Source organism: Simochromis diagramma, unplaced genomic scaffold (genome assembly GCF_900408965.1).
Source record: "Simochromis diagramma unplaced genomic scaffold, fSimDia1.1 OVJJ01000413.1, whole genome shotgun sequence".
NCBI classification, from domain to species: domain Eukaryota; kingdom Metazoa; phylum Chordata; class Actinopteri; order Cichliformes; family Cichlidae; genus Simochromis; species Simochromis diagramma.
The window spans coordinates 2,557,865-2,585,754 of NW_024386948.1; the positions used below are offsets into that span (position 1 = coordinate 2,557,865).

Here is a 27,890-nt window from a genome sequence, read left to right on the forward strand (position 1 = left end):
GTTAAACATATTTCTACTCCGCTCGTTTAAAATAGAAATATATTAATAATTTGTATATTTGCGGGTTTTTTTTCCTACTATCGTGACAGTACATGTTGACTGGGGGGACGAATTATGGCGGTGCACACGGCGCCTACTAGCATGTGTGAGAAAACTTCAATGGACTGGCCTAGCACTGATGAACTCTGTGGTGTCATGTAGCTGTTTATCTCTTTGCTGAACTACGTTTCTCTCCGATTTTTCACGGTCTGGAAACTGCAATGCGTCGCTTCGTTATACGTGTTTGTATGCGTCTAAGGTTAGCATCACTTAGCTAAAAGCAGCTAGTCAATGTTTTCATAACTTGAAGGAGGCAGTTTATTGACCTTGTTGACTTTGTAATTAAGCAACATTGGTAGCCACGCATAATTTAAGAGCATTTGTGGCTATGAATGTAAAGTGTCAAGCCATTTAATTTGTAAGAGCAGTGGTATTATTTCTAATTTATTTGGCTCTGTCTCTGTTTATTTTTTTCAATAGTTGCTAGCGCTCTGTGTTATTAAAGAACCATGTCTGTATGGGTGACAGAGGAGGTCATGAGACGGGGCCTGCGCTTTTGCAGCCGCGGGTCTCTTTGGCAACAGCGCAACTTCCTGTTGTCTGCGCCAATCAAGGACTTGTGTTCTCCAGATAAACAGTTCTTCCACCTTTGGAGCCCAAGACAGAGTCAGACGTGGCTTTCTAGGAGTCCTGTCAGTTCAGTGAGGTTCTATTCACAGGGAGCCAATCATGGAAATGATCTGGAAGATGGGGAGCGTCTTCCCTCTCAACCTGCTGACACAGCATCAGCTGAGAGACAGAGGAAGTCTCCTTTCTTGGAGCTCCTGGAGAGCTGCGGCTCCCCGTCAGACGTGTTAGACCTCACCGGCAAGTACTCGCCCACAGCCCGACAGGTCAGCCACTGCCTGACCCACATGTGGGCCACCACTAAGAAGATGACAGATGAGCAGCGACGCTACGAGCTGCAGCTGATGTTTGAGCATCCCGCTTTTGACCAGCTGCTGCAGAGGGCCATGAAGACTCTGGTGCACATTCGCGACGAGGACGTGACTTACTCTCTCCTGAGTATGGTCAACCTGGGCGTTCCCCAACGTAGCCGAGTGGTCCAGACTTTTCTCCGAACCTGCCAGGTAGACGGTCCACGACCACATGCACAAATTATTCTTCATCTTGGTGATGTTTTTGTTTTTTCTGTGCACTCAAATGTGTCTTCTTGTTCACTAACAGGAGAAACTGAATGACTTTGATGAGAAGAGTCTGTCCATCTTGGCCTCCAGCCTGGAGCAAATGGAGGATGGAGCCAATGTTCGTGCGCTCAAGGAGGGCATGAGGTATGAGATCATGGGAAGAAAAAAAAAGTCTAGCCTCAAAGATGCCTTGTTTCATAAAATCACGTGTTACATTGATTTTTATTTTTTTGTGCGTCTTAGGCTGGTGGTGGAGGACCGTCTTCCAGGCATAAAGAATGTAATGGCTCTCCAGACCATGATGCGTCTGCTGGGAAAAGATGCCCCAAAGGACCTCAAATGGAAACTAGAGGTTAGTTTTGATCTCATTTGGCATTCTGTCTCGCTGTTTTTAAATATTCTCCACATTTATGACTGAGCCCTTGTGTGCAGCTGCCCTCAGCTGTGCTTTTTGCATGATATTTGCTTACCTGTGTAATGCACGGCTGAATTAACAGACAATCGTTCAAAAGTAGTTAATGTTTAAAAACTGCTGTTGCTGAATCTTTTCCTTGTCTGTGCTTCCTCCAGAAAAAGGCCTTATCTATGACAGACCACTTCAGCCTGCCCAACGCCCAATACATGATTTCCACTATGGCCACAATGGGCTTCTTCTCTAAGCCACTGCTGGATGTCTGCAGTAAAAAAATCACGGGTAAATCCTTCTCCACAAGAAAATAATGTCAGGACAGTGTCACCCTGCCCCTAGCGTCTAGATGTTGTTGGTGGTGGGAATGAAGCAGATGGGGGCTTGGATGAGGTGTAGGTTACATTAGCGAGAGCCTGAAAGGTGAAGTGACAGAAGAGAACAAACAATTAAAGCACAGGAAACAGGGCGACTGGCTTACAGAAGGTGGACAAGAAAAACTGAACGAAGGATAAAGAATAGATTTGACCGCCTAGGAAAGCAGGCAGATAAGTGAATACAGGTCGTCTTTATTCAACTTAGGTTTTAATCTTTATTTACCTGTAATCAAATTTTCATACATGTTTGAGTGAGACTGAGGCAGGTGGAAAGGTGAAAATGCAAGGAGCTGAGGTAGTGAAGATAGATGAGTTTAAATACTTGTGGTCAGAAAGCAGCAATGGTTGAAAGGGAAGATTTATGAGACAGCAGTGAGACCTGCTATGATGTGTCTCAGACAAAAAGACAGACAGCTGACCTGAAAATGATAATATCTTCATTTGGAGTGATCAGAATGGACAGGGTTAGAAATGAGCACATCAGAGGGACAGCTCAGGCTGAGCAGTTTGGAGACAAAGCTAGATAGACAAGACTGAGATGATCTGGGCATGTGCAGAGGAGAAACAAAGGATGCTGACGATGGAGCTGCCAGACAGGAGATTCATGTATGCAGTGAAGGAGGACACGCAGAGGGTTGTTGTGACACAGGAGGATGGTAGGGATAGAGTGAGACGGAGGCAGGTTATCTGCTGTGGTGGACTAATAACCAGAAATAGCCTGTAAATAGGTGATGATTGTAGAAATTACAAGAATTATATTTATTGTGGATTAATTAAAAAAGCGCCTTAAATTTAATTTAATGATTTTCCTTTTCCTACTCCCGACTTCTGTGTTAGAGAACATCCATGGTATCCCCTTCAACAGAATATTTAAATTGCTGCAGTCCTGTAGGGAGCTCCGCTACAGAGACGTTCATCTGCTCACCAGCATTTCGGACTATGTCGCTTCCTCACTGGACATTTGGACCAACAAACAGGTGACAACTATCTTGTGACCTGCCTTCTTGTCCAAATAGTAAATACGAGGTTTCAGGAGGAGGAACTAAAAACATCACACATGACATTTATTACTGCTCCACTTCTTTCTTTCTGTTTAGCTGCTTCTCTTTATGTCTGTGTTCGAGAACCTCGTCTTCTGCCCTGCTGCTCTGATGGATGCTTATGCTGACAAAGTGATCGCCAACCCTGACGTCCTAACACTTAAAGACCTGCTCTGTGTCCTCAAGGTGTACTCCTCTCTGAGCTACGATCTGCAGGACAGAAGACAACAGTACGTAAACCATTTGTCTCATCCAAATGTGTCCCTGTGGCTGTAGACATGGAGTAGAGGTTCAGGGAGAACAGTGTACATGTTTATCCCACATCTGTCAACACCGAGGCCGTTCAGCGAACACAGACAGCAGCAGAAGTAGAACGCTAATAGGCTGATCACAGTTGAAAACAGGCACAGCTGTTAGTTTGCTGGTTTTTGAACTGTAAAATAAACACATTTTCCTCGTCTGTGACTGAATTACTGTTGCTTGTCTTTGTTGGGTTTCTTGCTGCTGCAGGTTTCTCGATAGTCTGAGCCGAGTCCTGATCTCCTATTTGCCCAAAATATCTGCGTTTGAGTTGTTGAAGGCCGTTTACTGCCTCTGTCTGTTGGGCCACTTCCCTTACGCAGCACTGGAGCAGCTTCTGCAGAGCAGTGTGCTGGAAAAGCTTGCAGGTAAAACAGTTCACTTTGACTGCTCTTGTGTTACACCTGGGTTTGTGGTCTTCACCTGCTCCTTTTCTCCTCAGGTTCGAAGTTTCCAAAGAGCCAGGAGAGAATGTTTCAGACGGTGGACGTGTGCCTGCGTGTTGACCATCCTCCTCTTCCTCAGCCCCTAACTGTTCCTGCATCAGTCCTGGGAGACCCCACCCCCAGCACTCCATCGGTCAACCCGAGGCTCTTGCTGGACTTGCAGAGTCTGCTGGAGGATCAGGTGCATATGATGCTACAGGAGGGGGTGATGGTGGAGAATTTGTACTTCATAGGTAAGAAAAAATTTGAGAAAAGAATTTAAAAAAAGAACATTTCAGCAGCATACTGGATACTTGAACTGTCTTGCTATAGAAAAGCTTTTCAAGTGAAGGCAGTTTTATTATTATAACATATTGTATCCATAAAGGAAACTCAAAGTATTTGACATACTGTATTAAAATGTTGCAAAAAAGGCAAATGGAAATTTGATGGTGCAAAAAAATAAAACAAACAAACAAAAAAATTACAGGTAAGTCTAAAGTGGCAGTTTAATCTAAATGCAGACTTGCTTATTTTTCTTCTATACAGTTTAATCTTTCTAGAGCGGGATGTGAAACTCATTTTACATTGTGGGCCACTTGCAGCCCACTTTGATCCTAAGTAGTCCAGACCAGTGAAACTCCCCCTTTTGTTGTTTGAATGAAGTGTAACTATGTTTAATCCCTAAAGAAGAAGTGCAATTTCAAATATGCGTGTCAGCTGTTTTACACAATAAAAAAAGTACTGCTGTAAAGAAAATCGGGCTTGAATTGTAATAAATAAATGTGATAACTAAAATTATGAACGTTTTTGTGAATTCAAAGCAGAGGGCATTTCCGGCCTCTCTGCCTTGTGTTTGACACAGTTTTTCAAAGTGTTTTTGTATGAAATGGTCACTTTTGGAGATATCATCTTTAGAAAAATCAATTTTTTCTTGAATATAATGGAACTGATGGGCTCAAAGGGCCATTATAAAAAAAGGAAGGCCCAGTGTGATGGCTTGTACCCAGTTTGCTGTTCACTACATAAATTGGTTCCCATTTAAATTTAGATTCTGAATTAAAGCAACAATGTGTCTTTCCAGACAAAATGACCCAATAATGCAAATGATTCTACAGAGCTCATTGTGAGCACTTTACATAGAAACGTATTCATGCACCAGCCAGAAGAAACTTGCAGCTCAGCCAAGGAGGCTGTTAAAGCTGCTGTCCTGAACATTCTCCTGTTCAGCCCATTTCTGTTGCGCTTTTTTCAAGTTTCATTGTTTTTTGTTTTTGCTTTTTTCCCCTTGTTTCTGTAGTTTTTTCCATTTCAACTGGGTTTTATTCAACTGCCATTATTGTTTTTCAATATTTCCATTGTGTCTTTTTAACTTTTGTTCTGTTCTTTCTACTTGCGTTGGGTCTTATTCAACCTCTGTTAGTTTTATTCAACTTATTTTCATTTTTGCTATTTTCATTGTTTTGTTTTTTTATTCAAGTTCTCTTGATTTTTTTCCTATTTATGTTATTTTTTTAACTTTCATTCTATTCTTCAGACTTCCATTGTGTTCTTTTCAACCTGTTGTGTTTATCCTGTTACTATTGTGTTCTGTTCAACTTGTTGTTTTTATTTCCATTTCCCTTGCATTTTGTTTAACTTGGGTTTTTTTTATTGCCATAGTGTTGTTTTTTCTATTTCCTTTGTGCCTTTTATACTTTTGCTGTTTCATTAAGCTTTTATTGTTTTGTTTTGTTTTTCTACTTCCATTAAATTCTGTTCTGTTTTTCTTATTTCTATTCTGTTTTATTCAACTTTCATTGTATTTTTCTACTTACGTTAGGATTTTCTTTCCACAATTCAATTGTGGGGTCTTCCCTCTATTTTCATTGTTTTTGTCAACCTCAGTTATATTTTTTCCTACTTTTGTTGTGTTTTTCTAATTGACATTCTCAATTTTTTAAATTTGCTCGTTTTTTCTTATTTATGTAGTTTTTTCCCATTTGTATTTGACTTGTGTTATTTTTTTTTTCTTAATTCTGTTGTTTGTTTTTCTACTTCTGTAGTGTTTTCTTATTTCCAATCAGTTTTTATTCAACTTTTGTTTGATTTTTTTTTTTCTACTATGTTTTATTCAAAATCCATTGTTTTTGTGTTTTTTGTTGTTATCTTTTAGGGGGGGGGGGTACTCTTGTCACTTTCCGTTGTGTGTGTGTGTTTTTTTTTTTAACTTGTTTTTGTTTCAGTGTCTGCTATGTGTTATTGAACTTTTGCTTTTTTCTATTTCCATTGTGTTTTGTTCAACATTGTTTTTCAGGTTTTGGTTAAAGGATGTTTGACCTCTCAGGGCCACCGCAGAGCTCAGCCGTGAACTATGTTAACATCTTGTCAGAGAATAGAGTTTTATTTTAAGACAAATTTTGACCTGCCCCATGTCTTTTCGATTTCTGTTGGGTTTTTTTTGCTTATGCTGTGTTTTATTAGTCTTTTACTGTTTTCTTTTTTACTTCAGTCAACTTTTTTTATTGTTTTGTCTAACTTCTGTTCTTTTTTTTATTCAACTTTCATTGTGGTTTTTTTTTTTTTTTTTTATTTTGTTTTGTTCAACCTCTGTTCTTTTTTTCTTATTTATTTGTAACTTCTGTTGTTTTTATTTCTGTTGTGTTTTTTACATCTTTCATTGTTATGTTGAGCCATGATGGTTTCTTAAAAAGCTAAATGTTCAGAATGAGAGCGATCATACAGAAAAGAATTGCAACTTGAAAATGCTCGCAACAAGGTTAGGAGACATTTCTTCTTGAGTCATTACTGCTGTCACTTTAAATCAGATTTTACAGAGTAAGTGGCAGAAAGAAACGAGGAAAGTCATAAAACCCTGAGTTTAAATGGGAGCTGATTTCAGTAGATGGCAGCATAATGGCAAAAACCCATTAGATCATGTCAAGTTTGATGTCAGGGCACCACCAGCTAAGCATTTCCTGCTGATCTAAGAGCCTCGGTAGGCTTTCATTTCATAAATGAGACATTTATAGATGAACAGAAGGCCTTAAATTAACTTCTGTGTGTAAGTGGAAGCCAGTGAAACACAAGAACTGGAGTAAAATTTGACAGAAAAAGGATCCAAACCTTTGAGCAGATGAAATTAAGCAAGACAGAAAAACACTGGCTCTTAAAAACAACAGTATGTGGTCTCCTCAGGGCCCAAATTCTTGCAGGTTGTCATTAAAGAAGTGTTTGAAGCAAAACAGTGAGAAACATATTTACAAAGTCTGGGACAGAACTGTGTGGCAGAATCCACAAATTCAAAATTCTCTTAAATGTAAAAAAACAAAACTAAGAAAACTATTCAATTTGAAAATTTCAGTATCTGACATGTTGGGGTTTTTTTTTTTTTTCCATCAGACATAAAGCCCTGACTTTTTTGTCACAACCAGCTTCTCTATATTCTCGGTTTAACCTGCTTTTGAAACTGTGATGACAGCAAACGTCTGTGTCTGCTGTCTCCCAGACGCTGCTGTAACCAAACCTACGCCAAACCAAACCTCTGTGTGTGAAGCACGCAGCGGTGGAGCGGAAGGGTGTTCTCCAGCAGAGAGCAGTGAGCGGTAAGATATCAGCATGAGCTTGCTGCTGACAGCATCACTGCATGCATGTCTCGAACGCACGTAAAGTCGTGTTTAAGTTCCTCATATTGTTCTTGATTTAATTGTGCTTATTCAACATTTTTTGAAATGAAGGTAGTTGAAGAGGATGTTGGGACTTTTCTGTTCCTCCAGTGTCGGGCACTGATGTAACTATATTGCGTGATTGGTAATATCTGACTGAGCTTGCAGCAAAGCACCATGAATCTCGTTTTCAAACTAAGGCAAGCATGTAAAGACCTCATTCAGGCACGCAAAAGCAGCCTTTGAAAGCAAACACATCAAGCAGGAGTGCATGCTTTGTTTGCTCTCTTTGAACACCGTTATGTATTACAGGCGATACTTTACCGCCTCTTTTAAACATATTTCCATTCTTGGCTTTCAGGCACTTCTTTGCAATAAGCAGCTGAAACTGAAAAATATGTGTTGTGGAAAACTTCACCTTCTTAAATTGGACACGTTGTTGGAAAAATGTGTGCAACTACTGTATTCAAAATTTTTTACATGGACTACAGACTTTCCTAAAATTGCATGTGTTCAATCATGTAGGATACATGTAGATTAATATTAATATTTTTATTAAAACTTGAAGTTTGAAACTTGAAGTTTAACTTTGCATTGACATTTTTTGTGTTTTTGATATTTTTATGCCCATCTGAACTTTTTTTTTTTAATGTCCACTTTCTTTATGGTGATGCATGTTTTAATGTCTATTTTTGTTTAGCTCTAAAGGGGGGGGGTCCTGAGCTATACTTTATATTCTTCATATTATAGTAAAATGTGCAGAATAAGTTTTTTATAATTTTTTTCCACTGTGTTGCTGCAGCCAAAACCTACTTCCAGTAAAACAGCACAGCTAAAAATAAATTTGTCAAAAGACAGACAACCTCAATATTGTCCAAAAATAAATAAATAGAAATAAACATAAAAATGTATATAATGAGGGGTTTTACAGGTAGAAGTCTAAGAAATGCATATAGGTTTTTTGGTACAATGTAAAGGTTATGTGTTATGTGTTTCTGCTGACATAATCGATGTTACTGAAAGTATCGGAGCGTAATCAGAACTATCCATCTGTTATTTATTTCCATACAGCACAGGCGCGTTCATTTATTGGAACTGAGTCAAACTACTGATTAAAAATGAATCAGCTCTTTTAAATTCTGCTTCGTTGAAATTTTTTGTCTGGACTTTACTGACTAAATAAACCATCTGTAAAGTAATTAAAGGAAAAAATAGATGTCAACATCAATGAAAAGTAAAATCCTAATATCAGATTCATGCTGAGTAAAGCAGATAAAGTCAGAAAGAACACTGATTTTCATCAGTGACAATAAACCCACAATCTTCTCCATCTGTCAGTTTTCAGATTTTTGTCTCCCAGTAATTTTATTCAAATTTTGACCTTTTTTTTTTCTTTTGGGTAAAGCTTACAAATCATTCTCTTTATTTCCCAGAATTGCAGTAATTTATGCACCGCAATCTGGCTTTTGTTACGGCACGTCCAATCCCCGTGGTCCGCTGGCTGTGAAGATTCGCCATCTGAAGATCCTGGGATATAACTCTGTCCTGGTGAGACTTTGGCACCTTCAGAAAATGATGTCGCACTCACATTTTTGCACAATCTCTGCTTATTTCACTTCTAAACCTTTTTGCAGCTCATGACTAATGCCTGTGTTTACATATCCAAATCTAACGGATACGTTAGATTTGGTTTAAAAAGCAGAACATTGCTAATGTATGGCTGCACTGCATTACCTGTTTATTAGAATTCAGGTCTCTTATATCCTATACTTGTATCATATGTTTAAACTACTAAAATTAAGAAGAGAAACTCAAATATTATGTCTTCAGATTTGCTCCCTGTAGATTTTAATGGTAGGTTATTCTCTCTCGATTGTAGTGCAAGTATTGGAAGAAGTATCAGAGTGGATGATTTACATGATCCTAATCCTATTTTCCAGGTAACGGAGCAGGACCTGCAGTCTGTATCCGAGGAAGCAAGGATAGATTTCCTCAGGGAACGGATTTTTCCACAACACCACAGACCCGAAACACAGCCTGATGAAAAGGAGCACCTGCGATCTTAGAGCCAGATGTCAGCGTTAAATGGAAGGAAAGAGGCTAATCCTCATGATGACAGACAGGTTTTGTGGTAGTATTTAAGAAGGAGAAAATATATGAAAGTTTTTAAAATGACTGTTTAGCTTTGGATGCATTTAGCTAAAGAAAGATGATGGACACTTGAAGAGCAAATACACACTTTGAACGGTCGTTCAAAATTAAGAGTAAAACTCTTTTGTTTCCATTAGTAGATTGTTTCATCTGTGCGCACATAGTAGGACATCATTTTGTATTTTTTTTTTAATTAAAAAGATGCTGAAAAGAGTTAAAAGTGATTCTCTGGTTGCATGAAAGTAACTTTGCAGATTTCAGATAAGTTTTTACTGAAAACCTGAACTTTTCTGTGCTTACGCCTCCAGTTTTTTTTTTTAAAGGGTGCCCTTCTTCATAGGAGAATTGAGTGTGTGGGAGGTAAAAAAAAATCTTTTATAGTCAGCATTCGTTTTTAATCATTGCTTAAAGCCCTAAAAATTGTTTCAAGGCCTAACAGAAACTATGTCTATCTCGCTCATGCTTGCGGTAGCTGTTGCGTAAAACCCTGCTACTGAATAAAACCAGTGAAACCCGGTGCGAGCGCCTGCAGTGACTGCACAGAAAGTGCAAGGTGAGCAAGGTAAAGGTGGCGTCCCTTTGAAGCTGCTACATCTGCAGAGTGCACGACGGGTAAAAAAAAAAAGGAAAAACTAAGAGCGAGGAAGGCAGGAAATTGTGCACGTTGTTATTGTTTCAAGTAACTGGCTTTCATCAGCTCCGGCGATATCAGCTCTTTGAGAGAGATGTAAGAGCTCGCTGAAGTGAAAGAGGAGTCAAACACTTTAATAACAGCTCGCATGACATTTAGATTCTTGATGCTGCGGTTTTGTGAGTTCTCTTTAACAGATTGAGCGTCCATACTGTAGTATATTCATTTATGCTTCAAATGTGGTTAAGTCCCCTCAATCAGACACCACCTTCTGTTTCGACCACAAAGATAGGGGTTCCCAATTACATGTATGTGTGTGTGTGTGAGAAAAAGAGACAGGCAGACTTAGTAACTGAAACAGGAAGTGAGCAAAACCAGAAACCCAGAGTGTGTGTGTGTTGTTGTTTTTTTTTAGTTTTAATACAGCCATTGCTTTAAAGAAAAATGCTACTTTTGCTGTGTAGGTACAGATTTACTACAGTGTTGACAACGAAATATGAAAACACAAAAAACAAACCTCACAATTATGTGTTTGACAAAAATAAGCTACAGCGAGGACAGCCTGAATGTTTAGGTCTAAACTAAAGCTGTGCAAAATGATCCGATGAAGTCATTAGAAGTGTCTTTGTATATTCTGAAGACCTTTTTTCTTCTTGCGGTCCCTGGGCGCTCTGGGTTTTGTGTTCATGTAGTCACTCTGGTTTTCTGTGTTCTTCAACTTGAGCTGCAAGACACGTGAAGAGAGATGAGCAACTGTCTCAGAGACGGAAAGGGAAACGAATGTCATACCATGTTAATGGAGAACACCTTCAATTTGAACATTTTAAAGAAAAAAAAAATCTTCTTCATACTATGCAGGGGGGGAGGGTTGTGCCTTTTCCTAAAATCTGACAAAAAGTAGTCGATTCTAAAATGTACAAAGGGGTTAGGATTTGTCTATTGGCTGTATAGAAATGTGTAAAACTAACAAGAACACAACAAAATGTTTCTCTTACAGTTGATAAAAGACGATAAATGTTGAACATTAAATAAATATGCCAAGGTTAGCAGACCGTATCGGCCCTAACAAGGCGTTGCCACAGTGAAAAGCTCTGCGTATTTGATTTGGCAGAATTTTATGATTGATATCTTTCCTGACCCAAATACCGAGGGATTTGGTTCTCCTCCCAGTCTTTTGTGTGTTAGGTGAATATAACACACATGCATCTGCCGTTGTAGATACATCAAAATCAATGTATTTTTTTTTTTTCTCTGACACAAAAAAATCTACTTGTTTTTGTCTCTTTAAAACAAACACTTATGAAATAGTCATTTAGAAATAGTGTTACATGATAGTTCATCCCCTGCAACACCTGCAGCGCTGTCTGCAGCACATGTAGCAGAGTAGCATCGGAGCAGATTCAAATGGGTCGTCAGTGTTCGTGCGTGGCAGACTAGCAAACCTCAATGTTTCCTTGTTTTGGCGTTGCCGTTGTGTATATTTACATGTAAAGAAAGTACATTTTCACTCATAAAATTGCAGTATTGGCCAGGCTTCAGTAAACATTAAGATAATTTGCTACAAACGACTGTTTTGAGCTCTATTTTTTCTCTTCCTTGTGGATCAAGGATATCTTACCCAGTTAAACAGTGCAATGATGGTGACTGTTACACTGTAGATACTGACAATTACAATCCCCATTATCCAAATCCATGGAAATTCTTGGTATGTGTTTGGTGCGACTCCTGTGGGATTGCATGGGGGTTTCGGGCACTGGTCAGGGAATTCTGCAAGAAGCATATTCAGGAAGTGTTTAGTGTACTGCACTGTGAATTACAGACTGTTTAAAACCTTTTTTTAGGACTCTTTTACCTATTACAAGCACAGGATCACCATAGTCTTTCGTAAGAGGAGGAGGGTACGCCTTTGTGATGTTGCATCTGTACAGTCCTCTGATATTGTGTCCTAATTTGACTGTGAAAAACCAATGTGATCCATTTGTGTGCAGTTCCACAGCATCCCCCTTCTCCCCAGTGCAATTCTGTTTGCACGTATGGGTGTAAATCGTGTTTTTATCTTTCAGAAGGTAAAACGAAATTTCTTCATCCTTGGGCAGTATCAACGGGCACGTTACAGTCACGTTGTCATTTGAAGAGTCATGAAGCTTCAATCCTGGAGAGACAATTGTGAGAATTTGTGTGATCATAAATGCCTGTTACACGTGGCATGTTATACTTTTTAAAAAAAAATCATTTGTTTGCTTTTTTTTCCCAAAAGTTAACTTCATCTAAGGCTTGGAAAAGTACCGCCAGTAACCAGCACCAAACGCTTGGCAGAGGCTTCATAGAGCCAGAGCTCCTGCAAAGATTCAGACATTTGCATTTAATTCCCCTTACTGAAATTCAGGCTTTGAAACCAGTCATTTCAGAGCAGCTCCTCCCCCGCATGGAATTAGTTTGATATCAGCACATTTACCTCTTTCGGCCAAACTCACATTTCACATGAAAAACAAGATGTGTGATACAAATGGCAGACTTGAGTCAGACGCACATTTAGCACTGTAACACATGAACCACATGCAGTTTTGGTGACGTATCCATCTGTTGCATGGATATATGTTGAAACACACGCTTTCTGAACTACGGCATTTGTCGATTTAAGGACGATCTCGGGCGCCACACGGATAAATGTGTGTTGTTTTTAAATTTAACCCCTATGTGTTTTATGTGTCTTAACCACAAAACAAAACAAACTCGAGAGCGGCTGAAATCTCAAGCCAGGATATGTACTTACACAACTGATGTAGTTCAGCAATCTAAAGGCATTAAATACTCAAGTACTACTGCAGTACTCAGAGTTTGAACCTCAGTGTTTACAAATGAAAACAAGCAATTTTGTTGTCCCTACGTATGCACAGATCAACCTGCAATAATTAATAATAATAATGCTCATAGTGTAATCATAATAAAGTCCGCTTACCTCTCCAATCACACTTGGAGTCACTTTGATCCTGAGTACCATACGATGACTTGCAAACCAGAAGGCACATGAACATCCATGAAATCCTCATTTTCTGCAGCAAGAGCGGGAATTTGCCTCCAGTAGAATGATGCCCCCAAGGCTTCCCCTCATCACCTAAAACCTCCGAACTCCTCCAAGCGAACCTGCACAAAAAAAAATCTGATCCGTTACTCCGATAACATCACGCACGTGTTCTTTTGACTGCAATGCCTTCTATCCTCTCTGCTTCTGACTAAAAACACTCCCACACAGTGCAGCAGTGACTGAGGCTCACAAACACACCCTCTCTTGACAGAAAACATCCTGTGGCGAAAAAAAAGAAAAAAAACCCGCCTCCTCCACTGAAGTTTCTGCTGTTTCCCAGTTTGTGACCTTGTATGCCATCAGCGTGCTTAACTTTAGTTTTGTTGGTCGGGTAGAGCGAGCTAAACTCAGGTTTTGTGTTTTAAACAATAACATGGAACGGGTGTTAACATTATCCTACTACAGTTCAGATTTTAATAAGACTTGTGCTGCTCCTCTTGTGGAGGCGGAGCGTTCAATGGTGCGATGACCTTGTTTCACCTGAGAAAATTTACTGAACAGGATTTTTTTTTAAAAATTAAAATGCACTGGCAGGTACTGAAGTGGTTCGTGTGAGAGCCAAAGTGTGATTACAGGAAAGGCTGACTGGCAGAGAAAAAGGCACTTAGGAGAAGTCTGTACACTGTATGAGTCACAGTCGGTGTATGGCACAGTCAGTGACACAGTTACTGTTTTAAGGAGGGAAAAAAACGTGTGAATGTGCTGTGCCATACAGGTTTCTTGTCAGTACATTGTAACTGTTTCCTAAAAGGGATTACCAAGACCTGAGATTAATTTTTTTTAAAAAGCCGCACATCCACAGAAGCTGTAATTTGGGTGCAATGTATTCTCTTGTCCACTAGATGGCCACATAACATTTAAATCCGACCCCAATCTTCTTCCAGCGTAACAGGTTATGGGAAATAGTTATTAAGTTGCTTTTCTTTTTGTATATGCAGATAAGCATAGCTTCTAGGCATTAATAGGCGTTAATGGCACAATGGTAACTATTTATTTTGTTTGACAATATTCACATGAATTAGGAATTTTAACTCAAAAGATGACTGAGAGGCTGGAAGGGTGGACGGATTGGGAATGTAATACATCCATATGGATAAAAATAATCCCCTAATCTGGAACATGCCCCCTATGTCTGATGGTGGTGGTCGTGGCGGCTTTAGGTGGGTACAATTAAATCGGTGCATTGTGGCCGCCTCAGACTTTTAGATGTTTCACCTGAATTTCTCTTCAGACGCACTGAAAAGCGTAATTATTTTATTATTATTATATTTATTATTAGTATCATTATTATTATTATTATTATTATTTAATAGCTCTTGAATGCTGATGTTGCCTTTACAATCTGTAAATAATAATACTTTAGTGACCGACCCTGGAAAAGCAAAACTGTAATTAAAACTGTCATTTTTATTTATTTTTAATTTAGGGGCAAATGATAACTTTATATTGAAGAATTAAGCATAAAACCATGCTTATTGGCCAAACAGAGGAGCTTATCGTTTCTCCTTTCGTCTGCCTTTTACCTATGCCATTCCTCGTCATCTCTAATCCACAATATTCCCGGTAGATCCTGAAGGCAACGCTGGATCCTGGGCTGGACAGGAAACGACGGAGACGCGCAGCGTGTCTCCGGCTGAGAAGAATGGAAAAAGGGGATAGAGTAGTGGACTCTGTGTGTTCGTGTAGACGAGGGCAACGCGTGGAAAAAAAGATGAGGATAATGGGCGGAATTTAAATAGATTTTATTTAAAAATAGATAAATACACATATCAGGAGTTTCCTCTCTCGCTGTGGACGTTTACTCCCATTGGAGCGCAGACCAGAGGAGAGGAGAGGAGCCTCTTTGTGAATCCTGTTTCACTGTAAGTGGATTTTTTTCCCCACCTCACTACTCTGGCATTTTAAAAATGATATCCCCCTCCCCTTCCTTCACTTCTAACTTATTAACTTATACAGAGAAAATGTCAACCATGGTAGGGAATAAAAAAACCTAAATGTCAGTTAATGTTTCCAGCCCATCCTAGACTGTATCCTCGGGGAAAGGGAACGGACGCACTTCTTTAAAAGATGAACCGCTAGATATTGGGAAAAAAGACATTCACTTGTGAATGCGTCGTTAGCTGTTTGTTAAAGTGTTTGTTGTGGTAGGGCGTTTGTTTGAATGGGAGGGGGGAGGTTTGTGTGCCCCCCCTTTATGCGGCCATTGAACGCTGCTTTTCTTGGGGAGGAAGGGTGTGCGGCGTTTGCGCCGACTGGGAAAAGAGCCGCATTTTTTTTTTTTTTTTTAAATGGGAGTGCCAGCTGAACACGAGCCCGTTACTGGTGTGATGTTTTGTTGCCAAAGCTGAACCCTGCGCCTCTGTCGTGGACGTCTACAGGTATTTCCAGCCTCATTTTCATCCTCTGCCTTCAGCTGAACAGAAAGATGTGTGGCTAGTCTCCACCCTGTTTAGCGGGGAGGAGGCTACAATGGCCGATGGTATTGTCGCGCTAATGTTTTTATCTTCTTTTTTTTTTTTCCCCTAATGAAATACGATAGTTTACCTAAAACCAGGTAAAATGAGGGGGAGAGGTGTGTTATTGTTGCTGGTTTCAGCCCATTGTCGCCTGCCTCCCCACTGCAGCTCATGGGCACAGCTTTAATTCCCTTTGTTGGGTGACGCCGCCGGCAGCAGATTGGATAAAACATGCAGCCAGTTTGACCAGTGGCTATCGCCAGTTTTATGCTAGCATCCACCTTAGCTAGTGGACACCTTGGTGTGTGGGTGGGGGGATGAAGGGGAAAAAAAACTAGCGCTGTTCGTGGAGTCTTAGTTGAAGTCTGTGGGAAAAGTTAAAGCTCAGACACATGTTGTGCTTACACTAATTTATCTTCATAACAAGCCTTTTCGCACGCATGGCTTTGAATTTTTACTCTTACAATTAGCTTGCAGCCAGATGCTAATAGTGCAAAGATAATGAACCGTTGACTGGGAAGGTTCAAAGGTCATTGGCAGAGGCTGGCTGGCAGACGTATGCCTTTTTCTTTTTTTAAAAAAAAAAAAGCATGTTACCAAAGCCAATTGAGGACAGCTTTTTTCCCTTATTTTTTTTTCTGAACACACAACAAAAACAAGCAGCATTTTTCTTTTCCAAAATGAGCCACTAAAGCAGCCCCCCGACAGTCTTTATTCCCCACAGTGACTTTATAATAGACCGTTTGTGTCCTTAAGGCACGCCTGATTTGCATCCACAAAGCACTAGACTGGAAGTACTATTATTCCGGGCATTGAGACAGTGCAGCAACAATGCAGGCCGTTTGCTTACAGTGCAGTCAATGAGTTGAAAATAACTACTGGACTTCTGGTTTCTCGCTGTCAGGCACATACATGCCTTTATTAAGGATGGGGATTTTTGGCAGCAGAGCAGAGTCAAATTTCACTCCCTTGTCATGTCAGTGACACAAAAGCAGTCCTGAAATGAATGATGTCCAAAACACATCTGGAAAACCCAGCATATTCCTTTGGGCAGTTCAACTGAGGCTCTGTTTCCTGTTATGAATGTGCTTCTGGAGAACTTAATTATCAGCTGGTTATGTAAAATGGAAGGCCCAAAAGATATTTGTTCTGTTGTTTTGGATGTTTTGGGTGACCAGCCACATTTTTATTTTATTTTTTTTTTTATTTTTATATAGCTGCAGCAAAAAACATACACAACCTGTTTAATTCAGTGTCATTATTCATGTCAAAGTCATAACTAAAAACAAAAGGTGTTCTAACACAAAGGCTTGTGTCAAGAGAAAATTAATGCAGACTTTCATGTTGTACTATGAGATGGTAAACTTGCTTCCAAAGCCACAGTGTATTGGCAGTATGGCATACTGCTTAGTAATAAAAAAAAACAACCCACCAGTTGTGGATTAAATTTTAAACCATGTTTTAAGGTACTGTGTCATTTTACTATCCTTGTTTTAAAGCATTTTTTTTCTTTAACTGCAGTGCAAGCTTTCTTTTTGGAGAAAAACAGGACATAGTGAGAGAGAAGGTTATATTTTAGAAAAACCATCAGCTTCCAACAAAAATATAGAACATAAAACACGTTTTCCTATTGGTCCATGCTGTCTTGTTTTGCCAAAGATGAAGGGGGGGGGAAACCTCTTATGTTTTTCCCTTGCTGTCCCTCTGCTGCTTTTCAGCCTTTTTTATTTTTTGCTTGATTTCCCCAGGATATAGTTGATTAGATGGGAATAACAGTTGTCAAAGAAAATTCAGGCTTGAGGATTGATCTCCAGAGACGGGAAAGTTTTGAAAGCTATTCTTGGCGTGTATGTGTGTGTGTGTTACCATCTCTTGCATGCTCGTCCATCTGTCTGTCAGCACTTTTCTGGCTCTGTCGTGCAAGCTGCGACTCATCCATCCATCCACTCACCCGTGTCCCCGAGCAGGAAACTTCCCTGCACGAAAGCTCAAAGATGGTGTAAGTTTACCCAGGTTGTGTTACAGCCGCAGGTGTAAGTGGGTAATGGAGGGTCGGGCGGGGTGGATGCCACTTCAAACGTATCTTTCAGCTGACCCTGATGGAGAGCTGGAGGGGAAGACTGTAACCCGATGTAACCACGCCAGTAAGAGGCACCACTGCTCGGGTTGGGCAGCCCAGAGTAAACTTGAAAAGGCCACCAGCTGCATCGGAGACTTGCCCAATGATCCCAGCAGGATGCCTTGTTGTGGGTGTGTTGCATTTGAGTGAATGCGCAGAAGGAGAAAGTGTGTAGGTCTCATTCCACTTGGGTGTGTCCCCCCTCCTTGTTGCAGGCACGTGGGCTTAGCCTCTATAGGGCCTTGTTCTGGTAACATTTTGCTGACCTTTGGTGACAGCTGCCCCTTCCATTTACAGACAAAGACAAATGGCTAGCCAGCCTGTCTGCAGCCTGCAAACACTCTGCTGTTCCAGATAGGAAGAGGCTGTGCCTGTTAGCCTTTATATAAATGTAGAGACTTGTGTCAGTGCTTTCTTTGGCTGGAAATCAACTGAGATTCTGATCATATTTTCTTTTGTCGATTGTTTTTTATTCTCTTACATGGAAATTGATTACAAGGCCTTGCATGCTTTAAAACAAACATAGACTCTTACTATCTCAAAGCTCAGCACTCAGCTGTTGTAGCCCACCTGTGCTACAGCAGCACATAGACAGTGCAGCCTGCTCCCTGTATGCTGTACTACTGATTGGAGGAGGCAGAAGGAGGGCATCAGCCTCTCCTCCTGCTCTCCTCTCGGGCAGTGCGTGGTCTTGGTCCTCGTTCGGCAGCTCAAGTGCACAGACAAAATACACAGCTATAATTGACCTACAGTCGTATCTCTTTTCCATGTTGGGTCTTATCTGTGCTAATGGATGAGTGCAGTATCACGAGTATGCATTTTTAGTACAGGTCAGTTCTGGTGGGATTTCAGCTCTTAAAGGAAAAGCCCACTCTGAGGCGCTGAAGCTCACGCTATATTCCATCAATCACAAGTCAAGGAAGCAGCAGCTTGATTTATCTAAACCGAACTTTGTATTTGAACTGACGATGCCTTTTCTGAGGAAACACTTGGACCCCTTCACTTATTGAAGGGGGAGGGGGCTTCAGTAAGTCATGATGTGTTTTGCTTTGTAACTGTCGATGTGTTTGGCAAGACTGTGGCTGTTCCTGAGGCCAAAGCATGTCAGCGTGTGATGTTGACGAGTTTGTTGTAAATCCTGCATCAGATCTTTTTTTCTCAAATGTTTTTTAATCTATATGGCAGATTTTAGATTTTTCAAACCATTGTTATTTATAGCCAAGTGGGCAAAAAGGGTAAGTTTCCTGGGATTGTTAAAAAAAGATTGCATTGCATTATTCGATAAGCGGGCAGATGCTTAATAATCAGATGAGGTTGCCAACTTTTGTTGTTTCAAAGGGCAAGTCACTGAGACCATGCTACTCTGGTTAGTCTATATAACTACTTAGTCTTTATGGTCACAGAGCCTCTTTCCTGACCTATTTCCGATATTTCATCTGCTCTGCTATGATACGTGTTTAGCCTTTTGTATCCTTCAGTCATTAATTGTCTCTTTGTTGTTGCCTCTTTTACTGTACAATTTGTTTAAGCAGCTTATGCAGCTATTAATCACTATGACTTTGACAATGGCAGGTGGCTGATTCTCAGAGCTGGGTGGCTGGTGACGACCCCGCCTCCCCTCTTAACTGTACTGCAGATGGTTTATTTCACTGCTTTGTTAACTTTACGTTGCATTGTGTAATGGAGGGGGGGACCATTTGGGGTGGAGCTTGTTTGATATTTTTTACATTCTGCAACCGATTGCAACTTGTGGTGATTAAATGGTTGCCCAGAGCTTGAGGGTGTTGGACACGTATATTGCTGTATTATCAGAAACAAATTGCTTGTAATTGCCAACTTGACACCATTCAACGACAGACTGATATCAGATCCATCTTATGGCAACATTTATGGCAGGTTTTAGTGAGAGAAATTCATCTTATTGATTAAAACAGATATTGACAAAGTTTAACTTTGAGCACATATCTAGCAGTTTAAAAAAGATAAGTCACAATATATCTTACTGCAATACTCTCTGCAAAATGCTGTCACAAATATATTGTATCGGGAGTGAAGTAGTGTGATAATATCGTATTGTAGGGTGATTCCAAAGGCCACAACAGTCACGGGACTGTTTGATGGATGAGATGGCTGGTCTGTGTGGATGGACAGCCTTTAGAAGTTCATAATGCCTCTTAGACAAGAAGACAACAAAAAAATGCTTCAGACGAGCGGGAGTAGTATGAATACTGTGCAAAGTGCAGACTTGGAGTGACGTATGATCTGTCTGCCCTAAAAATTACATATGGAAGGAGAAGGTGGATTTATTTCCTACTCGGTGCATGTGAAAGCAATTCACAATTTTGCAAGTGAATTAAATTAAACAGTCAAATCTTTTAGCAGCATAATTTCTAGCCTGGGATAAACATCAGCAGAGCCATTCAGTGTTTCCTCTCTGCTCCCCGTCTGATCAGAGTTCACTTGGTTCTCATGAAGCCGTGACGGCAGCGTGCGTGTCCTCGTGGTCACGTGCATGCAGGCTTGATGTGTTTGTTTGCATTCTAGCTGATAACTGTTCAGCATAGATGTGGTTTGAGAGGTTTGAAGCATCGCACGCAAATGCAAACAAATTTCATCTGCACTGTGTCCCTTCACCCAGCTGTGAAATGCCTTCCTTTTGGGCCTGAAATGTTTAGATTGCCTCTGTTTGGAGGAGCGCACGCCTGCTTGTACAGTTGCTTTCTAACCATCGACCTCCGGGTTACATACCAGGGAAATCCACTGAGGATCTGGGTTTATTTACCACTTTGAAAACACTAACAATATTGGCATTATAAGACTGTCAGAGAAAACCAAGGATGTAGTTACAGCAGATACAGTGTTCTTTCTTGGAGTCTCCTTTGGGAGGTAAAGGATGGCTTTGCATTGTGATGGAGTGTCAGATTTGTGTGTATGGTTACAGTGGCAGTTGTGGTATGTCTGAAGCATTGGAAAAAAACAAAATCTTGCTGCAAATAGAAAATATATTCCAAACTCAGGCATGCACGCGATTTAATTTGTCATCCACTTGAGCTCCAAATAGTATTCTGCTCCAAACACACACTGTTAAAATCTGATAAGTTGGTTTCATATTAAAAGAAAATGCAAACTCGTTGCCTCAAAATTATTAAATAACAGCAACACCGCACACCCAAGGGAGACAGAGAGGCGGACAGTTGAGACCTTGTTGCTTAATGATGTTTTAGTATAAAAGGACGTACTTTGCATTTACCAGGGGGCATGCATCAAATAACATTTAACTTTATTTAAATACAGCCCTGAATCACTTAAATATCTTAATTGAATTGAAGTTTATTTATAGACCACGTTTCACACACATGTACTCACAAAGTGCTGTAGAATTAAAATAATAATTTAGGAATAATAACATTAAAATGTAACAGAAAATCAGAATAGAGTTGATAGCAAAAAAAACCTTAAATGCATGTAGATTGATATCAGATGAGCAAATAAAATCGTTTCTGAGCTTTGTGACATCGCGTGTTATCCTGCTAGAAGCAGCTGTAAGAAGATGAATGCACTGTGGTAATAAAGGGATGGACTTGGTCAGCAGCAGCACTCAGGTAGGTTATGATGCTTAAATGATCCTCAGCTGCTACAGGGCCCCAAAATGTGTGAAAAAATATCCCCTACACCAACATACTGTCACCTTCAGCCTGAACTGTTGATACAAGCCAGGATGGATCCGTTGTTTATGCCAAATTCTGACCCTATCGTCTGAGTGTCTCTGTAGAAATCAACTCATTCAACCAGGCTGCGTTTTATTTCATTGTCCAGTTTTGGTGAGCCTGTGTAAACTGTAGCCTCAGTTTCCTGCTCTTAGCTGACAGGAGTGGCACCCAGTGTGCTCTTCTGTTGCTTTAGCCCATCTGCTTCAAAGCTGAACACGTTGTGAGTTTAGAGGCTCTTCTGCTTACCTTGATTATAGCAAGTGGCATAAATTTTCAGCCAGAGAACTGGCACTCACTGGGTATTTGTTTTCAGTTTATGAAACATTCAGACTAGTCTGTCTGGCATCAACTGCTATGGTCAAACCCAGTTAAATTACCTTTCTTCCTCATTCTGTTGCAGAGTTTTAACTTCAGCAGGGCATCTTCACCATGTCCACATGCCTAAATGCATCCAGCTGCTACCATGTGATTGGCCAATTATCTATTTGCATTAACAAGCAGTTGAACAGGTTTACCTGACAAAGTGGTTGCATAGACTTGGAAAGTATCACTATGAATGGCTTAATTAGTTTTTAGAAAGTTTTGCAATATTTACATTTGGTTTTAAGAGACCATAAACTCAGGTTTTCTTCTGTTCCTGTGACCCATACACTGCACGAGTACAAGAACAATGGGTTTATAATAATTGTGAACATTTGGTGGCCTGTTGCTAAGCTGAACTCTCACAAACACTAAAACCGCAGTACAAATCCTGAGAAATCAAAGTCTAAACACAACATAAATAACATCATGATTACAGCACTACTACATTATAAATTTAAAGTTAAACATTAACAGACTCACAAGTCTCTGCTCTTGCAGAAGAGTTCTGTACAGTCAGGCAAAAGTTATTAAACGAAACATGTATTTACAGCTAAGCTGCTCAGTTTGTGGGCAAAAAGTTCACATAGGCATTAGTTAAGTGGAACCCACTAGTTTATATTAAGTAAGGATATTGTTTGCATTGCATACAGTAAAAGCAGAAACAGATGCACCCCTACATTATTGAAATGCTCCAACTCTTTCAAGTGTTTCTGTTCAAGCAGCAAACAAGCAGCGCAGCAAAAACTGGGGCTTAAAAGTCCTGTTTTACCATTAAATATGCACTGTAGCCTACTTTCCCTTCTCAGATGTTGTAGCTACACCCTCCTCCGTAATCATGAAAGTTACCCCAGCTCATGTCTTTTTAGTAAGTAACTACTCTCTGCAAGTGGTACTTACAAAAGGACTGGAAAGCAGCCTGTCCTTGTCTCATTGCCACAGGGCTCACCACACATCCCCGTGACACTTACTTCACAATTATACAGGCTGCCAAAAAGACTTTGGGAAGTCAAAGAAACACCTGTGAGGAAGAGAGTTGAAGGAGAGAAGTAGCATATGGAGGAAGAAGACAGATGAGAGGGGTTCATGAGAACCTATAAAATATCAGTGGAGCTGATGTCATATGAAATACGACAGCCTGGAAACACTGAGGTCAGTCTTCCTATCCTCGCGTCCTTTGCCAATGTCTGGAAGTCACTTTTTCACAACACTTGGCTTCAGTTTCTGCATTACTGTACCGACTGATCTTGGCAGGCTGCTCCATTTTTTCCTCCTTTTTTTTTTTTTTGTGCGTGTTAACATCAGGGTTCATGTAGGACACTGAAGGAATCTAGAGTTTCAGTTAGTAACTGCAGTGACCTACAGCGCAGTGAGTGAAAACAGCCGTGCTCTGTGCGGTAAAAGTGGATTGACACATTTTTCTGAGAGAATCCCCGGACGGTTAGTCAAACCTACAGGCTTAATCTCACAAAATAACGTGTGTGTGTGTGTGTGGGTGCTTGTGTGACTGCTTCTTGGCAAATCTCATTCACTAATACCCCGGCAGCTCAGCAAGGGAGCGCAAGCGCCTATTGACTGCATCTCTGGGTTAAGTTCGTGGCTGAGTAGCTCGCTAATCTCTCTCTGCTCCGTTGATCTTCACTCTCTAGAGAGTCCTGATTATTTTGACCCACGTGCCACACAGTCAACCATACTCGGTGTATGAGTCGAGAGCTGCCCCTGAGATTGTCACCGCAACATGCCTTTGGGGTGACAGGGAGGGTCACTGTCATGTTTGATTTGTCAGCTTCACCCCTCACTGCTTTTTGGTCATCCCCATCAAGAGATTATTCAGATGAAATGGTGTAAATAAGAAGTGAGATTTGAGGCTTTAAGCTGATCAGCTGTGATCAAGCTGTGCTAATGATGAAGTCTGAGAGCTCGACACACGGATTTGTGTGCACTTAAATGACAAGTGTGCAAAAACGTTTTGAAACAAAGGACCATTTTGATCCAGCTGTGCGCTAACACAAGAGGCATTTCATCATGTAATTCTGTATGTGTGTGAGTGTTACATTACATTTGCCAATAAACCCTGTCGGCAGCTAGCCAGCCGGTGGGACCTCCATCAGATCCCAGTGGCCATCGTGGGAACATTCCTGACGCAGCGTTATTCCATAATTCCCACCATGTGTGGTTTTTCCAGAGCCCAGTGCTCACTGCATGGGCCGTGGAGAATCCCACAGAGGAGAGGAGATCAGCTCCTTGTAATTGCAACCAGACTTGGCCGTGTGTGAGTGGGTATTGCTAAAGAAGCCTGTGAGTGATAGTAACCACTGGGAAAAGCTGCTAAGCAGGGCAGGTTGTGTTTCTAGCTTCAGTAGAGTCTTGGTGCCGTAATTTGAATAAGGATTTAGCTGTTTAAATAGAAAAAGTAAAATTAGGGACCCACATGGGTAGTATTTTAATATTAGAAAGCAGTCTTCCCAGCGCCCTGTACTGAGAGTAAAAGGGTGATATGAATAGAGTTTTGAAGGTAGTAAGAAGGTAATTTGAGGGGTTTTTTTTCTTTCCCAGCCTCGGCTGACATAAAAGTTGTAATTTTAGTCCTGACCCACTGAGGAGGTCATGCTGGCCTCTGTGCAAGAAGGAAAGCAGCTACTTCTCAGAATTGCACTTGACTTGATCAATGCAATGCAGTTATACCATTACTAATGCCTTACCGGTGAGAATCGGCACTGGATCAAACCATGAAGGCAGCTGATTGATTGATTGATCATCTGCCCTCACAAGAACGCTCGGGGTCCTTTGAGATCAGATGAAGGTGTGTATCTATTCTGCAACAGTTAAATTTTATACAGTAAATAAATTTTCCAGAAAATAGCTTGTCTTCCAACCCACACGAATGAGCCTAATGCTTTAAAAAAAAACAAAAAAAAACAAACCCCCAAAAAACAAGTAATCTCTAGTTTGTATTGTGTCACCTTGACATTTTGTTTGTGAAGCTGAGGTTAGGTGAGTTGATAGGTCAGCGTGTGATTATATACCACTACAACCAGAGCAGATGGGGCCTGACTAGTGAGACACGCAGCAAATTCTGGATACCAATGCAATGTATTAATCTTATGTTAAAGTTAATGTTTTTACACTGGATAGCGTGCTGCTTTGAATGTAGTGGTGTTGTTTTGTCAACACCATTCGGCTGTTTAAATATGACACAAGTTTGCACGTAGTCCACCAAAACTTTGAACAGTCTGCTTCAGCTGTCTTTGTGTGTCAAAGTTTGCATGTCAGAGTCAGATTGTTGCTCATGCTGGAGTCACAGATTGTGGCTTTGATATAGTTACCAAGAAGCGTAGTGCACATGTGTCATGCATTTATCCCTGCCCTCTAACTCATTCGCCCGCTTGCTCATTTCACCTACAACAATCTGAGTCTTTATTTCCTGCTGTGACATCATCACTCCATGCTCTCCGACTGCACTGCCCTTCTTCCCACTTCCTGGCCCGATAGGAAATGAGCCGCCCCAGAGGAGTGCTGCTAATCGGGGAAGTGTGGGTGGACAAGGACACACCTGTGTCCACTACACTGGACTCTGTGTTTCCCCTCAGTCTGGTGTTGAATGGGGCACCAAAGTAAAGCACATAAAAAAATAATGAAAGGAAAAAAAAATCTGCTGATGTTGTTGACAGCGAGACACAGAGCACCTTTTTGGGACAGTTGTGGGGGTTTTTGTTTGGGTTTTTTTGTAGTGCCCAGTTAACAACTTGAGTTTCCAGTCAAAGGAAGACAGTGTTTGTTGGGGAGGTTTCTTTGTTTGCTTTTTTTTAATACACTGGGTCCATAACGGCACACTTACCTGACCATTTTATACCTCTCATAGCAACATCTGTTTAAATGCGTGGTTCAACTCTACAACAACACTGTCTGTTCACATTAGAAAGACCCTCCGCTTCCTCCTCCATACAGTGCATCTCCATCATAACTTGGTCATGTTTGTCTGTGCATGTGACGCAGGCCTGCCTTTGTTTTCAGCCGTGGAGCAGCTGCCCCACCGGCCGCCGCGCTGTTGTGACTGAAACAACTGTGTGTGTCCCCCCCTGCAGCTGCACAGGCCCGTGTGTCACTGCCGCACCTGTTCAATGGCCCTGTGTTGACTGAGTGATATCACATGTCGACTGTGTGCAAATTACACAGAAATGGTGGGGGGAGGGTGATCTGTAATTTGAGCAGGCAATATGTTTTTTATTGTTTGTTTGTCTTTTTAAGATGCAAGTGTCAGTAATGCCGTGCATGTGCACAACGCACCCATGAGATCTTTCATCCCCTTTAACACTCTTCCCTTGTTACATGAAGTCTGTTTGCTGTGAAAACACACACACACAGTTACACAGGTCAGGTTTTTTCCTCTTTCTGTTTTTGCTCCCGGGAGGGGCCTCATGCTGTGGCTCAACAACAGTTGGTGCGTAGAAAAATGAAGGAACAGCTGAGACCAGCGGGAATAGCCATAACATCAGCTGCCGGCCTCTCTTTCTCTCTCTCTCACACACACACACACACAGTAATGCACACCAATATACAGCATTTATATTTCCTGTCTTGCTCAGCATGTTCTAACCTTTATACTACCATTATTTTTCATTGTCAGATTATGATTCAACATCTAGATTGATTTTTAGATCTTAAAAAAGGGGAAAAATGGGCTGGTGTGACTCAGCGGTGTTGCGAATGAAATGGTTAAAGCCTAGTCAGCGTTGTCGCCGGTGACTGGTGAGTCACAGTCGGTGCACACCTAAGAGTTTTGACAAGGTTTCTACTCTGACTCACGCTGTGAAATGATTAGCCTGTGGCGGTTAGACATGCTTATTAGGTTTTAGCTGCACACGTGTGTTCATGCGTGTGCTGGCGGGAAATGCTTTGTAGTAAAATGAAGACGGCCTCCACAGCTCAAATGTCACATTGTTAATCTCGCCGTAATGATGGAGAGAGTTTATGATGGGGAGCGAACCGCACTTGATTGCTTTCAGAGCTTTATGATAAGTGTCTCTCTGGCCACGCGCGGCATTTAAGTCTGTGCTTGGTTAAATCGCTCGCTCTCGAGCACCCTCCGGTTAATCCTCTGCATTCTTGTGACAGTGAAATCACCCTGCTCGTCTCCAGCTGCTGGCAGCCGTGCCTCTCGATCCTCCTGCAGCGCAGTGAGAGCAATAGGAGGCGATCCACAAGTTTGGGGTTTCACTGACTAATAGCTTTCGATGAGGTGACCAAAAGCGGGGATTGTATTTTGCCATTGCAACTCAAAATAGGCACTAAATCATATCTAATGGATTTTCTTCTTCTCTTTGTTTCCACAGCCCCAGAGTGAAGTGGCAGTGTCATCTGACCTTTAACCTCAATAGAAAGAAGGAAAAGCCACTTCAGAGGTAAGACTTCCTGTAAAGCAGAGTGACTACTTTTTGTGGGTTATAAACTCTTGAGTGTAGGAAAAAGGAAAAACTGTTATTGACGCTGCTGCCAGTAAGCTTTGCGAAACCTCTTTGCACGCATCACACACGCAGATTGTTGTTTTTTGTGTTGGCGTAGCAAACTCAAAGAGAAGTTCTATTTAAGGTGGTTTCAAATGCCTGTTTTATTGCAGTGCCCCCGACATGCATGTCTGGCGCACCATGTGCTCAAACAATCATATCGCCTGTCGTGTCACTGGTTTACAGTTTTTTCTAAGTTAACAGTGTGGGGCCATGTTTATTTCTCAAAGCTGGAGCAAGTGGGGGTGCACAGAGGGAGGCTTTGCCCCTCCTCAAAGCCTTGATTCAGAGGACCTTGAAAATCAAAGCCAAATCAAAGAGAAGTAAAGCCTCGGAGGATCTTGTCAGGGGAGAGTCTTCCTCGCCGAAGGAGATAATTCCCGATTTAAGTGGAACCATGTGAGTCGAGCCGCGGCTGGGGTCTGTAGTAAGAGATGCTCCTCACAGTAAGCTTTT

At 41.1% G+C, this 27,890-nt stretch overlaps 3 protein-coding genes across 10 annotated transcripts in view; 2 read left to right on the top strand and 1 right to left on the bottom strand.

Moving 5' to 3' along the window:
* Positions 1-110: 110 nt before the first annotated feature.
* On the top strand, positions 111-9,783 carry fastkd2 (FAST kinase domains 2). 2 transcript variants are annotated; one of them, XM_040038432.1, is made up of 12 exons: positions 111-298; positions 520-1,169; positions 1,267-1,370; positions 1,470-1,578; positions 1,797-1,920; positions 2,847-2,986; positions 3,107-3,279; positions 3,560-3,717; positions 3,792-4,028; positions 7,235-7,358; positions 8,852-8,966; positions 9,359-9,783. In XM_040038432.1, the coding sequence occupies exons 2-12, from the start codon at positions 549-551 to the stop codon at positions 9,482-9,484; spliced, it is 2,031 nt and encodes a 676-aa protein (XP_039894366.1). In that variant the 5' UTR covers positions 111-298; positions 520-548; the 3' UTR covers positions 9,485-9,783. The 2 variants fall into 2 exon arrangements, with proteins under 2 accessions (XP_039894366.1, XP_039894367.1); XM_040038433.1 differs by having other exon boundaries at positions 112-1,169; positions 7,262-7,358.
* On the bottom strand, positions 8,817-13,465 carry LOC120737624. The gene is made up of 4 exons (XM_040038443.1): positions 13,160-13,465; positions 12,053-12,352; positions 11,819-11,967; positions 8,817-10,924 (listed from the first exon to the last, which is right to left on the bottom strand). Exons 1-4 carry the CDS (start codon positions 13,248-13,250, stop codon positions 10,814-10,816), a joined length of 651 nt encoding a protein of 216 aa, XP_039894377.1. The 5' UTR covers positions 13,251-13,465; the 3' UTR covers positions 8,817-10,813.
* A 1,357-nt stretch (positions 13,466-14,822) lies between these two features.
* The window catches only part of raph1b (Ras association (RalGDS/AF-6) and pleckstrin homology domains 1b), a 42,388-nt gene continuing 29,320 nt past the window's right edge, over positions 14,823-27,890 (top strand). For 3 of the 7 annotated variants that reach the window (XM_040038317.1, XM_040038325.1, XM_040038326.1), the window contains exon 1: positions 27,339-27,880. In XM_040038317.1, the coding sequence (XP_039894251.1) occupies positions 27,869-27,880 (12 nt within the window). In that variant the 5' untranslated portion in view covers positions 27,339-27,868. The other 4 variants (XM_040038320.1, XM_040038321.1, XM_040038324.1 and 1 more) reach the window with 4 other exon arrangements.